This window comes from Bubalus bubalis, chromosome 11, assembly GCF_019923935.1.
Source record: "Bubalus bubalis isolate 160015118507 breed Murrah chromosome 11, NDDB_SH_1, whole genome shotgun sequence".
NCBI classification, from domain to species: domain Eukaryota; kingdom Metazoa; phylum Chordata; class Mammalia; order Artiodactyla; family Bovidae; genus Bubalus; species Bubalus bubalis.
Window position 1 is genome coordinate 109,378 of NC_059167.1, and position 24,960 is coordinate 134,337.

Genomic DNA, 24,960 nt, shown 5'->3' on the forward strand with positions numbered 1-24,960 from the left:
CATTTTCTAATATATTTACACTGTTCTTGCTATCTCTACTTTTACTTACATTGTTCTCACAACACTCGTTTTTTCCTTCTGTCCATCCAAATTCAAATAATTGCCCCCCTTTCCAGCTTTCTTTCACCATGCCTCCCCTGACTATTTCAGTTTTCTCTAATCTCTGAAATTCTAAACATTTGTGAATTACAAATGTGACAAAAATTTAGCTCTCAACAGTAGACTGTCTTATATTCCTTCTGTTGTTTTGTTCACTTTAAACTTGACTAAATTTCAAGACTTTTATAACAAAAGCAATATTTTACAAGTCCATGTTCTGTACAGTGTCTAGTAGAATGCTGTCAAGGCAAGGTTTAGGTAAATGTTTGATTTATTGAGGAAGTAGGCCAGAGCTCCTTTACTGCTTCCCTATAATTGACAACTACAGAGAAAGAACTTTGCAAGATACATTGTATTTTTTGAGCCCTCTGAGCTTTCTAATAATCACCTGAATGAAGGGGTGGTATTGAAAGAAGTCCAACAAATGATTTTTCCCAGCCTTCCTAAGGAATTGCTCAAGACTGTTGAAGACCCAGGGCTCACCCACCGTGAAGAAATGGACAGCATCAGAGATCTGCAGGAATTCTTTAGACTGCCCCACAGACAATCGAGCGTCTTTGCATTGAAAGCATATTAGTCTCCCATCTGGCTTACTGAACAGTTTCAGGTTCTCTCCATGCTCTGGGCACCGTGGATGGCCCTTAAGCAGGGGTAGCTTCTTAATCTTCTCTACCAGCTTCTCCAGTACAAGATTAAATGTACAGTTACTGTATTGACATAACATCTTACACTCAGGACAGAATGTTTCATTTGCTTGCTGCTTCCAAAAGTTTTGGATACAAGATTGGCAGAAGTTGTGGCCACAGCTTAGCATTAGTGCATCACGAAACCAGTCATTACACAATGGGCAGTGTAATTCCGTAGTAATATCTTGTATCTGCACTTTGGAGGATATTTGGGTGATCACATCATTCACTTCAGCGTAGCTGTCTGAATCAGTTTTGGAGGAGAGGTTGGAAGATACCTTTGAAAAAGAACAGCTAAAATGAGTTTCTCTTTCTTGTTGCCCATTTCAGCATTTCAGAGTAGTCGGCTCTGTTCCTAAAGGAGCTGAGAATTGGTGCAGCCAGAGTAAAAGCACTATCATCTCTTCTTTGAAAGTGATCAGTAAATTCAGTGTTCTCTAACATCAGAGTTTATTCTACTCCCAACATTATTAAACTTTAATAGAGAACCAAGGCAGAAGACGAAAGAGTACCCAATCAAAGAAATGTATTTCATTGTATATCACTTCTTCCACTCACTTTCTCCTTGTATCAGTTGAAAGTTTTACTTTAAACATTTGTTCTATTATTTATTACCTTTCATTTTGTTTTCTAGAAGTCATGTGCAAAGAATTGGAAGATCAGTCATATTCCTCAGTCAATGGCATAATATCATCAACTATAATATCATCCAGGCCCTTCACCCTTCCTTTTTAAAAAACATGTTCCAGAAATAACATTTATACAGAAAATGTAGAATCGTAAATATACAATCAATGACTTTTCACAAAATGAACATATCTGTGTAATCATAACCCTGATCAAGAAACAAAACATTTTCAGGATAACCAACAAGGTTCTACTGTATAGCCCAGGGAACTTTGCTCAAAGTTATGTGGCAGTCTGGATGGGAGTGGGGAGATTGGGGGAGAATGGATACATGTATATGACTGAGAGTCCCTTCACTGTCCACCTGAAGCTGTCACAATGCTAAATGGCTATACTTCAATATAAAATAAAAAGTTTATTTGAAAAAAGAATAAAATTGAAAACAGCATTAAAAAAAGAAAAACATTTTCAGCATCCCAGAAGCCCCCCCCATATGCCTGCTTCAAGTCACTATCCCTCATTAAGACTGACCCCCATCCTGACTTCCAACACAATATATTAGTTTTACCTGTTTTTAATTTTATATAAATGCAAATATATACTCTTTTGTTGCTGACCTCCTTTGTCAACATTATATTTGTGAGATTTATTCATATTCTATATAATTTTGGTCCATTCATCCTCATTGCTGTATAATATCCAGTGTGTAAATATGCCATAATTTATTTCTCTGTTCTACTGTTGATAGACTTTTTGAGTAGTTACCAGTGTGGAGCTACTATAAATAGTGTTGCTAGGAACATTCCTGCTCATGTTCTTTGGTGAATATATATTATATACAGACATATGTTGGAGATGTTGTGGGTTGGCTTACAGGCGACCACAATAAAATGAATATCAGAGTAAAGTGAATCACATGAAATTTTTGGTTTCCCAGTGCATATGGAAGTTATTACTGTAATCTATTACATGTGCAATAGCATGATGACTAAAAAGTACATATCTTAATTAAAAATACTTTTTTGTTAAAATATGCTAACCATCATTTGAGCCTTCAACAAGTGGAGTCTTTTTGCTAGTGGAGAGTCTTGCCTCTGTGTTGATGGCTGCTGACTTCTCAGGGTGATGGTTGCTGAAGGCTGGAGTGGCTGTGGAGGTTTCTTGGAATAAGTAGTGAAGTTTGCTGCATTGATTGACTCTTCCTTTCACGAATGATTTCTCTTTAGCGTGTGGCACTGTTTGATAGCATTATACCCACACTAGAGCTTCTTTCAAAATTGGAGTCAGTCCTCTCAAACCTTGCCTCTACTCTATCACTAATTTTGTGTCATAGTCTAAATCCTTTGTTGTAATTTCAACACTCTTCATGGTATCTTCACCTGGAGTAGATTTTATCTCGAGAAACCACGTTTTTCCCTCATCCGTAACAAGCAACTTCTCTATTAAAGTTTTTTTTTTTTTTTAATGTGGACCATTTTTGAAGTCTTTGTTGAATTTGTTATAATGTTGCTTCTGTTTTATTTTTTGGTTTTTTGGCTGCCAGGCATGTGGGATCTCAGCTCCCTGACCAGGAATCAAAGCCACACACCCCCCATATTGGAAGGTGACTGCCACTAGACCTCCAGTTGTTTTTGTTGTTCAGTGGCTCAGTTGTGTCCCACTCTTTGCAACTCCATGGGCTGCAGCACACCAGGCTTCCCTGTCCTTCAGTCTCTCCCAGAGTTTGCTCAAACTCTTGTCCATCGAGTCAGTGATGCCATCCAGCCATCTCATCCTCTGTCATCCCCTTCTCATCCTGCCCTCAGTCTTTCCCAGCATCAGGGTCTTTTCAAATGAGTTGGCTTTTTGCACCAGGTGGCCAAAGTATTGAAGCTTCAGCTTCAGCATCAGTCCTTTCAATGAATGTTCAGAGTTGATTTCCTTTAGGATTGACTGGTTTGATTTCCTTGCTGTCCAAGAGACTCTCAAGAGTCTTCTCCAGCACCACAGTTTGAAAGCATCAATTCTTCAGTGCTCAGCGTTCTTTATGGTCCAACTCTCACATCCATACATGACTACTGGAAAAACCACAGCTTTGACTATAATACGGACCTTTGTCGGCAAAGTAATGTCTCTGCTTTTTAATACTGCTGTCTAGGTTTGTCATAGCTTTTCTTCCAAGGAGCAGGTGTCTTTTAGTTTCATCACTACAGTCACCATCCACAGTGATTTTGGAGCCCAAGAAAAGAAAGTCTGTCACTGTTTCCATTTTTTCCCCATCTATGTGCCATGAAGTGATGGGACTGGATGCATGATCTTAGTTTTCTGAATATTGAGTTTTAAGCCACCTTTTTCTCTCTTTCACCTTGATCAAGAAGCTCTTTAGTTCCTTGAAATTGCAGTTAACTGAGTCATATCTTTAGGCTCCACTTCCAGTTCTGGTTCTCTTGATATTCCACCACATCTGCAGGTACTTCCTCCACTGAAGTTTTGAACCCCTCAAAGTCTTCCTTGTGGATTTTAATCAACTTCTGCCAAATTCCTGTGTATGCTGATAGTTTGACCTCTCCCCAAAAATCATAAGTGTTCTTAATGGCATCTATAGTGGTGAATCCTTTGCAGAAGACTATCAATCTACTTTGCCCAGATCTATCAGAGGAATCACTATCTAATGCAGTTATAGCCTTATGAAATGTATTTCTCAAATGGAAAGACTTATAAGTTGAAATTATCCTTGTCCCATGTCCTGTTGGCAGGCATGAAAACAGCATGAATCTCATTGTACATCTCAATCAGAGTTCTTGAGTAATCAGACAAATTATCAATGATATTTTGAAAAGAATTTTTTTCTGAGCAGTAGATCTTAACAGTGGGCTTAAAATATTCAGTAAACCATATTGTCGGCAGATGTGTTGTCATCTAGGCTTTGTTTATAGAACACCAGCAGAGTAGATTTAATGTAAATCCTAAGGGCCCTAGGATTTTCAGAATGGTAAATGAGCACTGGCTTCAACTTAAACTTACCAGCTGGGTTCGCCCTTAGCAGGAGACACGTTCTGGCCTTTGAAACTAGGGAGCCAGCCACTGACTACCCCTCTAGCTGTGAGAGTCCTCGGTAGCATCTTCTTCCAACATAAGGCTGCTTCATCTACACCGAAAATCTGCTGTTCAGTGTGGCCACCTCACTAATGACCTCAGCGAGAGCTTGTGAACAGTGTGCTGTAGCTTCTACCTCAGCACTGGCTGCTTCACCTGGAACTTTCATGTCTTGAAGATGGCTCCTGGAGCCGTGTGTCCCCCTCGGCTAGATTCACACTCTTCTTCTGCAGCCCCCTCACCTCTCCCAGCCTTCCTGAAATCGAAGAGAGTTAGGGCCTTACTTGGATGAGGCTTTGATTTAAGGGTTGTTGTGGCTGGTTTGATCTCTTACCCAGACCCCTAAAGCTTCCTCCATTATCAGCAGTAAGGCTGTCTTGCTTTTTTACTCTTCACAGCTTATTGGACTCACACTTTTAGTTTCCTTCAAGACATTTTTCTTTGCATTCACAAGTTGGCCACGTGGCACAGGAAACCTAGCTTTCAGCCTGTCTTGGCTTTTGACATGCCTTCCTCACCAAGGCTTAATCTTTTGTAGTTTTTGATTTAAGACATGTGACTCTTCCTTCCCTTTGAACACTTAGGGGTCATTGTAGGGTTATTAGTCAGCCAAATATCAATCTTGCTATGTCTCAGGGAATAGGCAGGCCCAGGGCAAAGGAGAGAGACAAAGGAATGGCCCATCTGCAGCAGTCAGAACACACACAGCATTTATTAAGTATCCTTGTCTTATGCAAGTGTGATCTGTGGGGCCTCAGAACAATTACAACAATAACATCAAAGATCACTAATCACAAATAATATCTGTGATAGAAATTTAATAATACATATAATTATATATTTATTATATAATAATATGTAATATATCAGATATTAATATACTAATTTAAAAACTTGAAATATTATAAGAATTTTCAAAATGTGGCACAGAGACACAAAGTGAGCAAATACTTTTGGGAAAATGGGACCAATATACTTGCACAGAGCAGGGTTGCCACAGACCTTCAATTTGTAAAAAATGCACAATGCTATTAACATTCTTACATGTGTTACTGTATGTCTTTTCTGTATTTTTTTGTGGACATGTGTAAACATTATACATGTGGAAATAACACTGATAGATCATGGGATATGAACACCTTTACCTTTACCACATAATACCAAACTGTTTGCCAAAACAATGGTAGGAATTTATACTCTACTAGCAGAACATGAAAATTTTGGTTGCTCCACTTCCTCACCAATGTCTATTTTTGTCACATTTTCTGTCTTATAACAAACCAACTGATGTGTAATGGTACCTCAGTATAGCTTTAGTTTTTATTTTTGTGATTACCTAATGCAGTTTAACCAGAGAAGGCAATGGCATCCCACTCCAGTACTCTTGCCTGGAAAATCCCATGGATGGAGGAGCCTGGTAGGCTGCAGTCCACGGGGTCGCTAAGAGTCAGACACGACTGAGTGACTTCACTTTCACTTTTCACTTTTCATGCATTGGAGAAGGAAATGGCAACCCACTCCAGCATTCTTGCCTGGAGAATCCCAGGGACGGGGGAGCCTGGTGGGCTGCCGTCTATGGTATCATACAGAGTCAGACATAACTGAAGTGACTTAGCAGCAGCAGCAATACAGTTTAACATTTTTCACATATTTGTGGATCATCTTTTGTTAAGAGAAGAAGTGTCTTAAGTCTTTTGTTCATTTTTTTAATGAGTTGTTTGTCTTATTGATTCAGAGTAGTTCTCTATATATTCCAGATACTAGTTCTATTTTGGTTGTTTTGTAAATATCTTCTCCCACCTTTGGTTTATGGCTTGTCTTTTCATCCCCGTTATAGTGTCTTCCCATGAAAAGAAGTCCTTAATTTTAGTGTAATTCAGTGTAATTTCGGAGAAGGCAATGGCAACCCACTCCGGTACCCTTGCTTGGAAAATCCCATGGACGGGGGAGCCTGGTGGGCTGCCATCTATGGGGTCGCATAGTCAGACACGACTGAAGCGATTTAGCAGCAGCAGCAGTGTAACTTAGTATAATTTAGTTTATAAATCTCTTCTATTTTATATTTTGTCTAGATTAAAGGCAAGTCCGTACAGGGAATATCTTGTGTTTATTTCTGCTTGGAGATCCAAATTACACCAACCCTCCACCATTTTATGTTAATATTATTGGTTTCAAATCTGTAGCTCAAAGCATGCATGCTAAATAAGTTGCTTCAGTCATGTCTGACTCTTTGTGACCCTATGGACTGTAGCCTGCCAGGCTCCTCTGTCCATGGGATTCTCCAGACAAGCATACTGAAGTGGGTTGCCATACCCTCCTCCAGGGGATCTTCCTGACCCAGGGATAGAACCTGCTTCTCTTACATCTCCTGCGTTAGCAGGAGGGTTCTTTACCGCTAGCTAGCTCATAGAGGGGATTATAAATTTTAAGCCTAACCCTGTAGGAGGGCAAGCTTGTGGTTAAAAATTCTCCACAGACACTCTTATCACTCAGACCCCAGATCATGATAGTAAAGGTCCTTTATTATTTTTCTTTGCCATTCCTTCACTGAGGATGTAACCCTTCAAATGTGTTACCATTATTTAAGGGTCTGAGGTCCAACTCCCTACTTGATGTGGGTCTAAAGATTGTTAAATCAATTTTACATAAGTTAAATAAATAAATTTTTTTTTAATTGTTAAATCTGGGTTTTCCTGAGATACACAAAAACTCTCAGTGCTGATACAGCTCTCAATGACTCCAGCCCATCTCACTGCTTTCCAGTCTGTATTCTTTGGAATTTCACTTTACTTTCTTGTACACTCAGGTATGCATTACAAAGGATGTTTGTTACATTTTAACTGGCATTTCAAGATGTTTTATAGTGGCAGGTTTTCCAGGATAAATGGTTCACAGTATTGCCAGATGTTTCCCAGAATAAATGATTCACAGTATTATAGCTGTTATTATTACATAGTAACCAGCAGAAGTGGATTTGATATCAGTACCTAAGAGTCTGATGAAGTAAACATTCAATAATTCCAGCTCTGTTCTAATGCCCAAACTTGTTAGGGCATAGAAGTGGGTAAGATAGAGGCTCTGCCCTTGAACTGCTCACATCTAGGTTTCACTAGCATTTGTAGGTCATGGCAAAGTACTACTCGAAGTCCCTGGCCCATTCTTCTTAACCTCCCAACTCCTTTACCCTATCCCATACCTCATAAGCATGTATGTGGAAAACCTAGCCCACACAACAAAGCCCCATACATGCATACACACACACCCCTATACACAGCTACCCTTCGGGCACACAGTTGCCTATGGGAGCTATGGAGGTCCTAACAGTGGACACAGAATCTCTTGAATAGAGAATTTTAAGAGTCCTGGATGCATGGCATGTAATTTAAAATATTTATGGGAGAGAGCATTTTCCAGTCATGGACTCTTTATCTTATAAAGAAGAATATAGCTGGAGGAGGGTCAGAGTGGGAGCCTTGCCCAGGTCTAGCAGTGGCATTTCCCTGCCCACTCCACTCACCTTTATTCTACCTCATCTGAGCACTAGCCATGGGTTGAGCCTGTCTCTGTTCTGGAATCAGCAACGAGAGGGTGGCCTGAAACCAAGTCTGGAGTTCCATCTCACAGGCCATATCTTTACCAGAACTGAACTTCTGGAGTCTCAGGGCCCTGTGGGATCTGTCTGATTTAGCTGTGTGGAGGACCTTGTCACCATTGACAGCCCAGGGCTCTCCTTCTTCCAGAGTATTCTGCCAGGATTCCTGAAATGACTTTGCCCCCAGCTTAGACTTTTCAAATGCCAGGATCCACTGTTCCCAGCATATACCATTACCAGCTCTGTGTATTCTTACCCTTTCCTAAATGCTAAAGCTGAAACGCTGTGATTCAGGAGTATAGAAATGGAGACTGAGATGAAACCTCCTCAGAGCAGGAGGATAATTTGTATAGTAGAGCTAAGTATGTTTTCAGTTCAGTTCAGTTGCTCAGTTGTGTCCGACTCTTTGCAACCCCATGAGCACGCCAGGCCTCCCTGTCCATCACCAACTCCCGGAGTTCACTCAAACCCATGTCCATCGAGGCGGTGATGCCATCCAGCCATCTCATCCTCTGTCGTCCCCTTCTCCTCCTGCCCCCAATCCCTCCCAGCATCAGGGTCTTTTCCAATGAGTCAACTCTTCGCATGAGGTGGCCAAAGTATTGGAGTTTCAGCTTTAGCATCACTCCTTCCAATGAACACCCAGGACTGATCTCCTTTAGGATGGACTGGTTGGATCTCCTTGCAGTCCAAGGGACTCAAGAGTCTTCTCCAATACCACAGTTCAAAAGCATCAATTCTTCGGCACTCAGCTTTCTTCACAGTCCAACTCACATCCATACATGACCACTGGAAAAACCATAGCCTTGACTAGATGGACCTTTGTTGGCAAGGTAATATCTCTAGTATGTTTTGCTGCTGCTGCTAAGTTGCTTCAATGGTGTCCAACTCTGTGTGACCCCACAGACGGCATCCCACCAGGCTCCGCCCATCCCTGGGATTCTCCAGGCAAGAACACTGGAGTGGGTTGCCATTTCCTTCTCCAATGCATGAAAGTGAAAAGTGAAAGTGAAGTCACTCAGTCGTGTCCGATTCTTTGCAACCCCATGGGCTACAGCCTACCAAACTCCTCCATCCATGGGATTTTCCAGGCAAGAGTACTGGAGTGGGGTGCCATCACCTTCTCCCTAGTTTGTTTTAGGAGAGCATAGGGTGTGGTCTATGGAAATATATAGGCTATATAAGATGGGACTCAAAAGATCAGATCTTAGGCAGACAGAAGTGAGGAACATTATTATGAGAGAAAAAAGAAATGTTAAATGTACAAATATTATTTTTCAATTTGCAAATTGTGTCCTCAACAGGATGAAAAGCTTAAATATAGATGGAAAATTTATTCTGAGGCAGAATCCCTGATGATTAGTCCATAGGTTTCTCTCATGCTCTTGAAAGGAAAACTAGAATTCAGAATTTGCTCTGACACCCAAGTCAGTCTAATCAAGGGAGTCCAAAGGGTTCTGACCCTAAGACCTCAGTTGTCTCTATCTGCTGTACATCCCCTCAAGAATCTAAGTATCCAGAACTCTTAACTCTTCATTTCTAACCCTCCGTTACCAGTCATAACTTTGTGCTTGCCTCTCCTTGTAAACTTAGTTTCACTCATATTCAGATCTGTTCTAGCCAAGAGAACATGGCTAAAAATGCTTTGCCTCACCATTCATCAGATTCCATACTCATTGATAACTCTCTTGCTCTCTTTCCACACTTATATTTTCACCTCTTTCTATCCAAATGCTTTGGCTTGAATTCCTAGACCTTTGCTCCCTAGTTTCCCTGTGTTGCCTGTGTTCTTTACCCCTGACACTTAATCTCCTCAAACCTGGGTCTTGCCTGCCTGGACCTAATAGAGCCATCTCTCTTGGAATATTACCCCTCCACCATTCTTATGTCTTTCTGCAACGTCTATCAGACAAATATAAGAGCCTCTCCCTTTAGCCCACATTGCTCTTAATTTCCTTCTCATATTCTCTAATTCCAAAGTTCTCAGTGCTTTGCTCTGGACATTTTTCCTCATTCTCTTTTTATGGATGCTACTTATTATTATTATTATTTTTAACATTGAATGAGCTTTCTTCCTCGGCTGTTTGCAAGAGACTTCCAAGAGGATGGAGGCAGGACCATATTTAAGGTCATTTGCTGTATGAACCAGTATGTGCTAGTGCTTGCTTTTCCCCATGATTAGCATTTCAGGGTCTCTTATAATGCAGAGTCTATGTCCTTCACTATTCCGTACCAACAGACTGCTTTTTACAGGCATGACTATTTGTCCTTGTTCAACTTCACCTTCCCTATACCTCAAATCTTTGTGACAAATGGAAATTTAAAAAAAAAAAAAAAACTCCAACTTCAGTCTGCTTGCCTGTTCTTGTTGTTCAGTACAAGAGCTTTTTGGTCTTGGGTCACTTTCTTTGGAGAGCAATATTACTCTCACATTGTATAAAATCTGCATCCCTAGGCATCCATTATCACATTCCTGTTTGACTTTCGCTATACTGGGTTGTAGTCATAGGCTGTAGTCCAGGCTTACAGACTATTTTTATCTGTTTTCATTTGTCTATTTTGTCTGTTTTTCATCCTCTTTATAGTTTTGAGTTGGATGAATTTCTAAGAGAAGAAAAAAAATCAGTTTTATTCTAACACTTGAAAACCAGTGCTTAAATTGTTTTTGACCATTTATCCAATCCTTTTATGTTTGTAGAGAAGGGCTGGGGAGAGGGTAGGGGAGGATATTTCAATATGTCTTTCATACACAATCTTAATCAGATTAAGTAATGGACTTTCAGCAGTCATCAATGTGGATGCCTCTCTTCAAAGATTTCAAGTTAAATTTCCTTCCAGCAACAGGTATAGGGACTCAAGGTCAATGTTAAGCAGTGTTATAGAAAAGGCTATGCTCTATTCTTCCCACAGCTTCACAATACTTCCCACAGTATTTTTAAACTAAGATTCACCCCCAGGACCTACTAGATATATTGATCACAGTTGCTGTCATTCCCGTAGTCCATGCTAAAGGTAAAGCCTGCATATAGCTTGTGACCTCCACTGACCATCTCCCAGGTAATTAAAATACAGGTGGGCTTCTGACCCATTCCATAGGCTGTTCAACAACCCAAGATGTGACTCAGTGAAAAAAGATGGTATGGGAAAAACAGAACCTCTTGCGAATTTAGCTCTGGAAACAAGAGAGAGAATCAGGAAATTGACAATCGAAGCAGAAGCTTAAAGGTTTCCATGAGATAGAGTTTGGAACAAAAAGGTCACACCATGGAGAATCATAAATAAATATAATCTAGAAGATGAATTTTAAACGTAAGGCCAAAAAAAAAAAAAAAAAAAAAACCAATGCAGATATGTAGGGTGGAATGTGAAGTCAAGTGGGCCTTAGAAAGCATCACTATGAACAAAGCTAGTGGAGGTGATGGAATTCCAGTTGAGCTATTTCAAATCCTGAAAGATGATGCTGTAAAAATGCTGCACTCAATATGTCAGCAAATTTGGAAAACTCAGCAGTGGCCACAGGACTTTGGAAAAGGTCAGTTTTCATTCCAATCCCAAAAAAAAAGGAAATGCCAAAGAATGCTCAAACCACCGCACAATTGCACTCGTCTCACACGCTAGTAAAGTCATGCTTAAAATTCTCCAAGCCAGGCTTCAGCAATACGTGAACCATGAACTTCCAGATGTTCAAGCTGGTTTTAGAAAAGGCAGAGGAACCAGAGATCAAATTGCCAACATCTGCTGGATCATCAAAAAAGCAAGAGAGTCCCAGAAAGCATCTATTTCTGCTTTATTGACTATGCCAAAGCCTTTGACTGTGTGGATCACAATAAACTGTGGAAAATTCTGAAAGAGATGGGAATACCAGACAACCTGACCTGCCTCTTGAGAAACCTATATGCAGGTCAGGAAGCAACAGTTAGAACTGGACATGGAACAACAGACTGGTTCCAAATAGGAAAAGGAGTACATCAAGGCTGTATATTGTCACCCTGCTTATTTAACTTATATGCAGAGTACATCATGAGAAACGCTGGGCTGGAAGAAGCACAAGCTGGAATCAAGATTGCCGGGAGAAATATCAATAACCTCAGCTATGCAGATGACACCACCTTTATGGCAGAAAGAGCCTCTTGATGAAAGTGAAAGAGGAGAGTGAAAAAGTTGGCTTAAAGCTGAACACTCAGAAAACTAAGATCATGGCATCTGGTCCAATCACTTCATGGCAAATAGATGGGGAAACAGTATCAGACTTTATTTTTCTGGGCTCGAAAATCACTGCAGATGGTGATTGCAGCCATGAAATTAAAAGACGCCTACTCCTTGGAAGGAAAGTTGTGACCAACCTAGATAGCGTATTAAAAAGCAGAGACATTACTTTGCCAACAAAGGTCTGTCTAGTCAAGGCTATGGTTTTTCCAGTGGTCATGTATGGATGTGAGAGTTGGACAGTGAAGAAAGCTGAGTGCCGAAGAATTGATGCTTTTGAATTATGGTGTTGGATAAGACTCTTGAGAGTCCCTTGGACTGCAAGGAGATCCAACCAGTCCATTCTAAAGGAGATCAGTCCTGGGTGTTCATTGGAAGGAGTGATGCTAAAGCTGAAACTCCAATACTTTGGCCACCTCATGCGAAGAGTTGACTTATTGGAAAAGACCCTGATGCTGGGAGGGATTGGGGGCAGGAGGAGAAGGGGACGACAGAGGATGAGATGGCTGGATGGCATCACCGACTCGATGGACGTGAGTTTGAGTGAACTCCGGGGGTTGGTAATGGACAAGAGAGGCCTGGCGTGCTGCAGTTCATGGGGTTGCAAAGAGTCGGACACGACTGAGCAACTGAACTGGAACTGGAACTGGAGGGTGGAAAGAATCAGTTAGATGATCGAGACAAGAAGTACATTATAGAAACAGATGTGGGGAGTGACTGTGTTACATTAACCACAGCACTGTCCCTTGACTTTTCCTGGATTCCTGCACCTAACACAACACCTTGCCTTCCTAGGGGCTCAACAAATGTGTTAGATGGATGGATGTTTATCCTCAGAATGCCTCTTTACTTAAGGTAACCTTTCTGAATCTCTGCTCTTGTAACAGACCCTTTACCCCAGCACCCTGTAGAAAGTGTTTTCTTAAAGCTTGCTGTGTAATTTACTAAACACTCATTTAATAAATTAATTTTCATTCTCCTTGATGTATTGAGTGTCTCCTTTGTCTCTTGTGGTCCAATGCTGCCCTAGTTCTCTTGCCTCTGACCACTCCCCTGCATTAGCTGGTTTCTCTTCCTTATCTCTGAGTAAATAATCACCAGAACTGTCTTCAGCTCTCTTCTGGTTCTGTACTCTCATCTTGCCAAGTGAGCTGTTCATTCCCATAACTTCAGATACAGCTTCTACAAACATGACTTCCAAATCTGAATTTCTGAACCCAAAACTATGTCCTTTAAACTCAACATAACTTAAATAGAACTTGTCTCTCTTTCTAAACCAGTTTCTTCTCTCTTTTTTTAATTTATTTATTTTTGAATTGAAGGATAATTGCTTTACAGAATTTTGTTGTTTTCTGTCAAACCTCAACATGAATCAGCCATAGGTTTTCATATGTCCCCTCCCTTTTGAACCTCCTTCCCATCTCCCTCCCCATCCCACCCCTCTAGGTTGGTGCAGAGCACCTGTTTGAGTTTCCTGAGACATACAGCAAATTCCCATTGGTTATCTATTTTACATATGGTAATGTAAGTTTCCATGTTACTCTATCCAACTTGACTTCTCTGTTTCTATTTATTGAACTTCAGCATTTCACTTTTGAAATCTGAATTATCTTTGGCTATTTTCTTCTTAATTCTCTATCATCTAATTAGCTGCAAGATCTAGTTAATAATACTGATAGAAATGATAATTGCTAACCCTCATCTGGCTCAAAAATCCTTTTTTCCTCTCCATAGCCTACCAAAATAAGTTTTGTGTTTGTTTAAGGGCCCCAGAATTCAGAATTCTCTACAACATGTTGCAAACTCTTATTTCTAGTCTTATTTCCTACAGTTCTGTTGTAAGAAAGAATTTTAAATTTATCATTCTTTTACATATTAATGAAAATAGAGGAGAACAATGGAATGGGAAATACTAGAGATCTCTTCAAGTAAATTAAAGATACCAAGGTAACATTTCATGCAAGGATGGGCACAATAAAGGACAGAAATGGTATGGATCTAACAGAAGCAGAAGATACTAAGAAGATGTGGCAAGAATACACAGAAGAACTATACAAAAAGATCTTTACGACCCAGATCATCACGATCCTGTGATCACTCACCAGACATCCTGGAATTTGAAGTCAAGAGGGCCTTAGGAAGCATCACTACGAACAAAGCTAGTGGAGGTGATGGAATTCCAGTTCAGATCAGATCAGTCGCTCAGTCGCGTCCGACTCTTTGCGACCGTATGAATCGCAGCACGCCAGGCCTCCCTGTCCATCACCAACTCCCGGAGTTCACTCAGACTCATGTCCATCGAGTCAGTGATGCCATCCAGCCATCTCATCCTCTGTCAGTCCCCTTCTCCTCCTGCCCCCAATCCCTCCCAGCATCAGAGTCTTTTCCAATGAGTCAACTCTTCGCATGAGGTGGCCAAAGTACTGGAGTTTCAGCTTTAGCATGATTCCTTCCAAAGAAATCCCAGGACTGATCTCCTTCAGAATGGACTGGTTGGATCTCCTTGCAGTCCAAGGGACTCTCAGGAGTCTTCTCCAACACCATAGTTCAAAAGCATCACTTCTTCGGTGCTCAGCCTTCTTCACAGTCCAACTCTCACATACACAACCACAGGAAAAACCATAGCCTTGACTAGACAAACCTTTGTTGGCAAAGTAATGTCTCTGCTTTTCAATATGCTATCTAGGTTGGTCATAACTTTCCTTCCAAGGAGTAAGCTTCTTTTAATTTCATGGCTGCAGTCACCATCTGCAGTGATTTTGGAGCCCAGAAAAATAAAGTCTGACACTGTTTCCACTGTTTCCCCATCTATTTCCCATGAAGTGATGGGACCGGATGCCATGATCTTCGTTTTCTGAATGTTGAGCTTTAAGCCAACTTTTTCACTCTCCACTTTCACCTTCATCAAGAGGCTTTTGAGTTCCTCTTCACTTTCTGCCATAAGGGTGGTGTCATCTGCATATCTGAGGTTATTGATATTTCTCCCAGCAATCTTGATTCCAGCTTGTGTTTCTTCCAGTCCACCGTTTCTCATGATGTACTCTGCATATAAATAAACAGGGTGACAATATACAGCCTTGACGTACTCCTTTTCCTATTTGGAACCAGTCTGTTGTTCTAACTGTTGCTTCCTGACCTGCATACAAATTTCTCAAAAGGCAGGTCAGGTGGTCTGGTATTCCCATCTCTTCAAGAATTTTCCACAGTTTATTGTGATCCACACAGTCAAAGGCTTTGGCATAGTCAATAAAGCAGAAATAGATGTTTTTCTGGAACTCTCTTGCTTTTTTGATGATCCAGCGGATGTTGGCAATTTGATCTCTGGTTCCTCTGCCTTTTCTAAAACCAGCTTGAACATCTGGAAGTTCACGGTTCACGTATTGCTGAAGCCTGGCTTGGAGAATTTTAAGCATGACTTTACTAGCGTGTGAGATGAGTGCAATTGTGCAGTAGTTTGAGCATTCTTTGGCATTTCCTTTCTTTGGGATTGGAATGAAAACTGACCTTTTCCAGTCCTGTGGCCACTGCTGAGTTTTCAAAATTTGCTGGCATATTGAGTGCAGCACTTTCACAGCATCATCTTTCAGGATTTAATAGCTCAACTGGAATTCTATCACCTCCACTAGCTTTGTTTGTGGAGATGCTTCCTAAGGCCCACTTGACTTCACATTCCAGGATGTCTGGCTCTACGTGAGTGATCACACCATCATGATTATCTGGGTCACGAAGATCTTTTTTGTACAGTTCTTCTGTGTATTCTTGCCATCTCTTCTTAATATCTTCTGCTTCTGTTAGGTCCATACCATTTCTGTCCTTTATCGAGCCCATCTTTGCATGAAGTGTTCCTTTGGTATCTCTGATTTTCTTGAAGAGATCTCTAGTCTTTCCCATTCTGTTGTTTTCCTCTAGTCCTTTGCATTGATCGCTGAAGAAGGCTTTCTTATCTCTTCTTGCTATTCTTTGGAACTCTGCATTCAGATGTCTATATCTTTGCTTTTCTCCTTTGCTTTTCACTTCTCTTCTTTTCACAGCTATTTGTAAGGCCTCCCCAGACAGCCATTTTGCTTTTTTGCATTTCTTTTCCATGGGGATGGTCTTGATCCCTGTCTCCTGTACAATGTCACGAACCTCCGTCCATAGTTCATCAGGCACTCTATCTATCAGATCTAGGCCCTTAAATCTATTTCTCACTTCCACTGTATAATCATAAGGGATTTGATATAGATTATACCTGAATGGTCTAGTGGTTTCCCCTACTTTCTTCAATTTAAGTCTGAATTTGGCAATAAGGAGTTCATGGTCTGAGCCACAGTCAGCTCCCGGTGTTGTTTTTGCTGACTGTATAGAGCTTCTCCATCTTTGGCTGCAAAGAATATAATCAATCTGATTTCGGTGTTGACCATCTGGTGATGTCCATGTATAGAGTCTTCTCTTGTGTTGTTGGAAGAGGGTGTTTGTTATGACCAGTGCATTTTCTTGGCAAAACTCTATTAGTCTTTTCCCTGCTTCATTCCATATTCCAAGGCCAAATTTGCCTGTTACTCCAGGTGTTTCTTGACTTCCTACTTTTGCATTCCAGTCCCCTATAATGAAAAGGACATCTTTTTTGGGTGTTAGTTCTAAAAGGTCTTGTAGGAATTCCAGGTGAGCAATTTCAAATCCTAAAAGATGATGCTGTGAAAGCGCTGCACTCAATATGCCAGCAAATTTTGAAAACTCAGCAGTGGCCACAGGACTGGAAAAGGTCAGTTTTCATTCCAATTCCAAAGAAAGGCAACACCAAAGAATGCTCAAACTATTGCACAATTGAACTCATCTCACACGCTAGTAAAGTCATGCTCAAAATTCTCCAAGCCAGGCTTCAGCAATATGTGAACCGTGAACTTCCAGATGTTCAAGCTGGTTTTAGAAAAGGCAGAGGAACCAGAGATCAAATTTCCAACATCCACTGGATCATCGAAAAAGCAAGAGAGTTCCAGAGAAACATCTATTTCCGCTTTATTGACTGTGCCAAAGCCTTTGACTGTGTGGATCACAACAAACTCTGGAAAATTCTTTAAGAGATGGGAACACCTGACCTGCCTCTTGAGAAATCTGTATGCAGGTCAGGAAGCAACAGGTAGAACTGGACATGGAGCGACAAACTGGTTCCAAATAGGAAAAGGAATACGTCAACGCTGTATATTGTCACCATGCTCATTTAACTGATATGCAGAGTATCTTGAGAAATACTGAGCTGGAAGAAGCACAAGCTGGAATCAAGATTGCCGGGAGAAGGATCATTAACCTCAGATATGCAGATGACACCACCCTTAGGGCAGAAAGCGAAGACCTAAAGAGCCTCTTGATGAAAGTGAAAGAGGAGAGTGAAAAAGTTGGCTTAAAGCTCAACATTCAGAAAACGAAGATCATGACATCTGGTCCCATCATTCATGGCAAATAGATGGGGAAACAGTGGAAACAGTGACACACTTTATTTTGGAGGGCTCCAAAATCACCACAGATGGTGACTGTAGCCATGAAATTAAAAGACACTTACTCCTTGGAAGAAAACTGTGACCAACCTAGACAGCATATTAGAAAGCAGAGACATTACTTTGTCAGAAAAAGTCCATCTAGTCAAAGCTATGGTTTTTCCAGTATGGATATAAGAGTTGGAATGTAAGGAAAGCTGAATGCCAAAGAATTGATGCTTTTAAACTGTGGTGTTGGAGAAGACTCTTTGAGAGTCGCTTGGACTGCATGGAGTTCCACTAGTCCACCCTAAAGGAAATCAACCCTGATTATTCATTGAAAGGACTGATACTGAAGCTGAAACTCCAATATTTTGGCCACCAGATGCAAAGAGCTGAATCATTTGAAAAGACCCTGATGCTGGGAAAGATTGAAGGCGGGAGGAGAAGGGGATGACAGAGGATGAGATGGATGGCATCACCAACTCAAAGGACATGAGTCTGAGTACACTCTGGGAGTTGGTGAGGGACAAGGAGGCCTGGCGTGCTGCAGTCCATGGGATTGCAAAGAGTCGGACACAACTGAGCAATTAAACTGAACTGAACTGATAAATACAAACAATAAATGCTGAAGAGTGTGTGGAGAAAAGGAAAGCCTCCTACATTTTTGATGGGACTGTAACTTGGTATAACCACTATGGAGAACAGTATGGATGTTCCCTAAGAAACTAAAAGTAGATCTACCATGTGATCTAGCAGTCCCACTCCTGGACATACATTAGGAGAAAACCATAATCCAAAAAGATAACATGCACCCCCACTACTTACAACAGCCACAACACAGCAGCAACCTAAATGTCCATCAGGAGAGGAATGGATAAAGAAGATGTACATATATACAGTGGAAAATTACTCAGCCGTAAAAAGAAGGACATAATGCCATTTGCAGCAACATGGGTGGACCTAGAGATTATCATCCTAAATGAAGTAAGTCAGAGAAAGACAAATATCATCGAATATCACTGGTATGAGGAATCTAATTTTTTAAATGATACAAATGAACTTATTTACGAAACAGAAACAAACTTCTGATTACCAAAGGGGAAATGTCGGGGGGAGGGCAAATCCAGAGCTTGGGATATTCATGCACACACTACTATATATATAAGATAGATAACCAACAAGGACCAGCAATTGTATAATACAGGGAACTCTACTCAATATTTTGTGAGAACCTGTAAGAGAAATAATCTAAAAAAGAATGAATATATATGTATGTATAACTGAATCACTTTGCCATACAACTGAAACTAATACTACATTGTAAATCAACTATACACCAATAACATTAAAATTTTAAAAATTAAGTAGACTAGTTGTTGCTAGGGCTGGAGCAAGAGGGAAATGAGGAGTGATTGCTAATGGTATGGAATTTCTTTTGGAGTGATAAATATGTTCTGAAGTTAGATAATGGTGATGGTTGTACAACTTTGTGAATATGCAAAAAGTCACTGAATTGCACACCATAGCAGGGTGAATTTTGTGATATGAAATGTATGTATTTCATGTGAATTCATCTTGCCAGTTGAGGTTTTGCCAGTTATCCTGACTTTCAAGAGTATAGCCGCTGCTATAAATCAAGGGATTCTCTTAATCTTATTAGCTAATATTTATTGATCTTTCATTGTGCAAAATACTGTGTATAAATGAATCCTCATATAACATTATATAGAGTTCGCAAAGAGTTAGACATGACTTAGTGACTGTACAACAACAAGTTTATGAGATAGATATTTTTCCATTTTTAAGGAGATTGAAGATTGTGTGTTAAATCACTTCAGTCGCATCTGACTCTTTGCAACCCTATGGACTGTAGCCCACCAGGCTCCTCTGTCCATGGGATTCTCCAGGCATGAATACTGGAGGTGATTGCCATTCCATCCTCCAGGGGATCTTCCTGACTCAGGGATTGAACCCACGTCTTTTACATCTCCTGCATTGGCAGAAGTGTTCTTTACCACTAGCGCCAACTGACATTGAAGCTTAGAGAGGTTAAAGAACTTGCCAAGGTTACATAGTAATTAAGTGATGAAGCTTGGGTTTGAACTGTTTGTATGACCAAGAACCCATTATCCTAATAATCATTTAGTCACCAGAAAGCCAACCAGTGTTTTATGCAGTTGAATTTATCAAATGGATCAAATTTGTGAGGGAAAAAACCTATAAAAACTTCCTACTGCTCTAGAGGGAGGAATGCAATTGGAAATCAAAGAAGTTTCTGACATTGCTCTACCTGGAAATCTTAGGAAATCACACCCACTGACAGACCCTTATGGAAAGTCTAACCTTAAGGCAGAGGGAGGGAAATCCAAGTCAGGGATTGATTTCATCCTTCTAAGCCTGTCTAAGAAAGCCATCCTTCTCCACTCACCAAGCACATTCTTCTAGAACAGAGAAAAGGCAAGGAGTAATGAAGTCCTTGGAAACTTGCAGAAGAAATACTTAGTTTTTCCCTGAGATTTTTTTTCCTGACTTTTAAATTGTGATTTTTGAAATCATAATTAATAAAATATTTAAGGGAATTTGTTGTTTGGTAAGGACCTTTGTTGCATTTTTTAAGAGCATTTTTTCTCAGTTTTTATTACTTCAAAGTAATTTTTTAAAACTTTGATGGGCAGATTTTCTGAAGAATTAACCAAAAGATCAGAGAAATATGATTCATCTTTACAGGACAAATCACATGGCAGAGAGTCACCATACTAGCAAGACATGCTTCACAGATCCTGCCATTTTCACATAATGGAGAATTATGAATTTTTTGACTTATCAGAGCTCAGAATTGAAAGAGATCTTAAGTCATTTAATTCACTCCTTTCCAGCTTCTGCTTGAAATTTTGAAATAAGGGGAGGTTCACAATTACACAATTTTTTTATTATTAGAAAAAAGTATCTATTTTTACTGACCTCACTGTAAAGGAATAAGAATGTAGTAGGAATAGGCAGTAATGGAAACTTTTTTCTCTAGAAATTATAAACAGAATACTTACACCTTTTTTGTTTCAACAGCTAAGGACAGAGAAGGGTAAGAGCAAATCTAAATGTCCTGTGATAGAGGAAATTAGAACCTGATCTTAATGACTAATATACATATAATTTAAACTATATAAGAAGTGGTAACTAACGGAAATGATAATTCATGTCACAGTTTCTTGTTGATGAATCTTAGTGAGTTTTTTCTTTACTTTCCTGTAGTTGTAGTAAATAAACATCTTATATCTATATGACAATCAAGAAAACACTAACTTCAGAGTATAACTGCATTATTTTAGCTCTGAAGAGATCTTGAAGGAATTCAATTTACCATGTTTAATCAATTCAACTTTAAGTGTTAAATACCAAGTGTGATAGTATAATGAGCAAATAAAATTTTTTCAATATAAAACTATAATAACATGATTACAGAAAGAAGGAAAGTATATTTTTGTATAGTTAATTTTTCTCAAAAGTTTGTGGTGGATTTCAATACTTCCTACCATACTCTCTTCTCTAAATTCTCAATTATTCCAAGGCCTGGAAAGAATATAGAAGCTATAAACTGCCACAAGTTAACTCTTTCCCTGAATTTTCTTTCATGCTGTAAAATCCATGCCCTCTTCTGTGATCCAGTTTTCCACATTATATTCAGTAAACCAGCTAACTTAGAAAAAGGTTGCTCACCTCCATGAAGCTCTATCAGCAGGCCACCAGGGGGCAGAGATAGACACTTGGACCAGAGCTCAACAGGCCTCTAGGATGGTTGCAGATCAGGAGTCTGAGACTTGTTAGTTTGCTAAGAATGGGCCCAGAGCATGAGAGAAGGAGGGAAAGTTCAGGAGCTGGGGAGACAGGAAGGCCAGAGTGAGGTCTGGCAGATTCCGTGACAGTTTGTCAGTTGCTTTGGTCATCGTTAGCTTAAGAGAAAGAGAAACCCTGATTGGAACAGCCTCCCTGCCCACCGTTTTTTGGCAGGGAATGGAAAACAACTCATTTAGATTCAAGGTGGCAGTCTAATCTTAAGGGTCACATATCCCCATTGCTGGCCTACATTGCTACCCGAAAGTGGAACGTCATCGTTTGCCTGTAAGACTAATGCATGAGGAATAACCACTTCATCCCTGCTCCTGATTTCATCACAGCGTTGAGACCCAGCTGAGTGGCATTGCTGTTGCTGCTGCTGCTTCTAAGTCGCTTCAGTCATGTCCGACTCTGTGCGACCCCAGAGACAGCAGCCCACCAGGCTCCCCCGTCCCTGGGATTCTCCGGGCAAGAACACTGGAGTGGGTTGCCATTTCCTTCTCCAATGCATGAACGTGAAAGTGAAGTCGCTCAGTCGTTTCTGACACTTAGTGACCCCATGGACTGCAGCCCACCAGGCTCCTCCGTCCATGGGATTTTCCAGGCAAGAGTGCTGGAGTAGGGTGCCATTGCCTTCTCCCATTCCACCTGAGAGCTTACATTGCACTGAAACAGCCTATGCATTGTGTCTCTGAGAAAGTAATATGCCTGGAGAACCCCAGACCATAAGGACACAAGATGAGAGAAGTCTCATTTTAAACACTTTGACAGTTTTCACTGGCAGTGATCAGTACCTAGCCTGTGCTCCTGAGTGACCTGTTAAGCGCCAGAACAGGACCCGTGGTTCTCACAGTGGCTCCTCCAACTCAGTCTGTTTTCTCCTATGTCAGCTCCTACCTAGCTGTTCAGTCTTAGGCCCATGACCCTCCCACAAGTGTGTGATTGCTTACATATGCTGCTTCTGTGGCTGTGCACATGCTGATTCTTCTTCTGGGGGCCAACCCTCCCTCACCCCAATCTTTATCTCTTCAGTAAACTCTTCCATAACCAGTCCCTTGTGGAAAATACTTTGCTGCTTGTATACCACCTCAGCCTCAGCCCTGTTGACATTTTGGGCTGCCTAAGTCTTTGTTGTTGGGGAGCTGACCTATGAATTTGAGGATGTTTAGCCGCATCTCTGGCCTCTGCTCACTAGATGCCAGTATCACCCCCACCCCCAAGTTGTGAGAATCAAAATTATCTTCTGACATTGCCAAATGTCTGCTGGGGATATGGGAGTGGGACCCATCCTCCAGCTGAGAACCACTGCTTCACACATTTGTATAGCGTAATAGACCATTGTACATGAAGTGAAAGTGAAGTCGCTCAGTCGTTTCTGACTCTTCGCGACCCCATGGACTGCAGCCTACCAGGCTCCTCCGTCCATGGAATTTTCCAGGCAAGAGTACTGGAGTGGGGTGCCATTGCCTTCTTCTTCTTCTCCTTTGTACATGTTTGTACATAATTATTTTAACAGTTTGAATGCATGTCTGCCCCCTCCCTAAGTTATGAACAGCTGCTGGGTTATGCTGTGTCATGCTTACCTTGATGGTACACAGCATTCATTGGATCAAGTTCTTTGTCAAATAAATGGCTATGAAATGCTGATGATCACCTAGAAATCATGTCCCCAAGTTAAAAAAAAAAAATGTTTCATCTTGAATGTTTTATTGTTGGTTAAAATGTTTAACAATGTTTAGTAAAGATGATTGTATTAAACACTGAAGTCAGCACATTCTTGAGTCTTTGACCCTGGGGCAAGAATAGTGGGTTAGGAGAGACAAGCCTTGTCTCCCTCCAGAACGATGAGTAACCTTGGCTAAAATGTCTTAACTCCTCTGGAATCAGTTCTTCCATCTGTAAAGTATGAATTCCTGAGGCTTCCCTTCTACCTTCGAAGTTTGTTATTCCAAAACCTATTTAGCAAAAGGTCCAAAATCTCACAAAAAGGCATTTCAAGATTTTATTTCACTATTCAAAAATAAAGTTTTGGGCAAGGGGGCAGTAGACAGTGGTGTTTAATAAACGACATACCAGCTCTGTGATGACCTAGAAGGGTGGGATGGGGGGAGTGGGGTGGGAGGGAGGTCCCAGAGGGAGGGGATATACGTATACATATGGCTGATTCATGTTGTCCTACAGCAGAAACTAACACAACATTGTAAAGCAATTATACACTAATAAAAAAATATAAACTACATACCAGGTTTTACCATATAATTGGTAATGGGGGTAGTGGAAAACGAAAATATAGTCATAAGCCAAAGTCGCTTTTCTTTTCCAAGCCTTAATTTTATCATATGTAAAATGGAGATGATAGGGAGTTCCGCGGTGGTCCGGTGGTTAGGACTCTGCCCTTCTGCTGCAGAGGACACAAGTGCCATCCCTGGTTGAGGAACTAAGATCCCACAAGCCACGTGGCAAGGCCAAAAAATTTTTAAATAAATAAAAAGTAAAATAGAGATAGTAATACATAACTCAGAGGATTGTTTCGAGGATTAAATGAGATAATTTATGTAAAGTGCTGAGCAGCATCTGGCATATAGTAAGCACCCAATAAATAGTCATAGCTATTGTTATTGTTATTGCAGTAACACTGATACAGAAAATAGTTTACAAAACTAATGCCCCTTCAAATTAACTTTGTCTTGAAATATAACAAGAGATATTAGTATCTATAAGAGGTATTAATCTTCAAGAACTCCAGTGGAACTTAATATAAATTGAAAGTTCAATTTTCCATCTTCAAGACTCCAAGAAAGCTACTGAGAAGTCAGTTATTTCCTCTTTTATGCCCCAGCAGCAACTAGCAGAAATTTCCATCATAGATTTTATTTCACTGCATTATTATTTATTTTTTAAAGATCTATTTATTTACTGACTGTGCTGTGTCTTCGTTGCTGCATGGTTTTCTCTAGTTGTGGCAAGCAGGGGCCACTCTTCGTTGCGGTGCTCAGGCTTCTCATTATGGTGGCTTCTCTTGTTGCAGAGCAGGGGCTCTAGGCATGCGGGCTTCAGTCACTGTGACACGTGGGCTTGGTAGTTGCAGCTCTTGGGCTCCAGGGCACAGCTTCAGCATTGTGGAGCACTGGCTTAGTTGCCCCTTGGCACCTGGAATCTTCTCAGAGCAGGGATCTAATCAATGTCCCTTGCATTGCAGGGTGGACTCTTAACTACTGGACCAGCAGGGAAGCCCTTCACTACATTCTTTCTTTCTTTCTTTCTTTGTATTATAACTGTTTTCACATCTCTTGACCCCTAGTTGTGAGCTTCTTGCAAGTGAAAGTGAAAGTCACTCAGTCGTGTCCCACTCTTTGCGACCCAGAATTCTCCAGGCCAGAATACTGGA

At 40.7% G+C, this 24,960-nt stretch overlaps 1 protein-coding gene across 4 annotated transcripts in view; it reads right to left on the reverse strand.

Annotated features, from left to right (window-relative positions):
* TRIM69 (tripartite motif containing 69) overlaps positions 1-21,641 on the reverse strand; it is a 35,806-nt gene extending 14,165 nt beyond the window's left edge. For 2 of the 4 annotated variants that reach the window (XM_044924600.2, XM_044924599.2), the window contains exons 1-2: positions 21,456-21,641; positions 488-1,063 (exon numbers count right to left, since the gene is read on the reverse strand). In XM_044924600.2, coding sequence (XP_044780535.2) covers positions 488-1,063; positions 21,456-21,461 — 582 coding nt within the window. In that variant the 5' untranslated portion in view covers positions 21,462-21,641. The remainder of the gene's footprint in view (positions 1-487; positions 1,064-21,455) is intronic. The other 2 variants (XM_025295061.3, XM_025295064.3) reach the window with 2 other exon arrangements.
* Between the last annotated feature and the right edge of the window lie 3,319 nt (positions 21,642-24,960).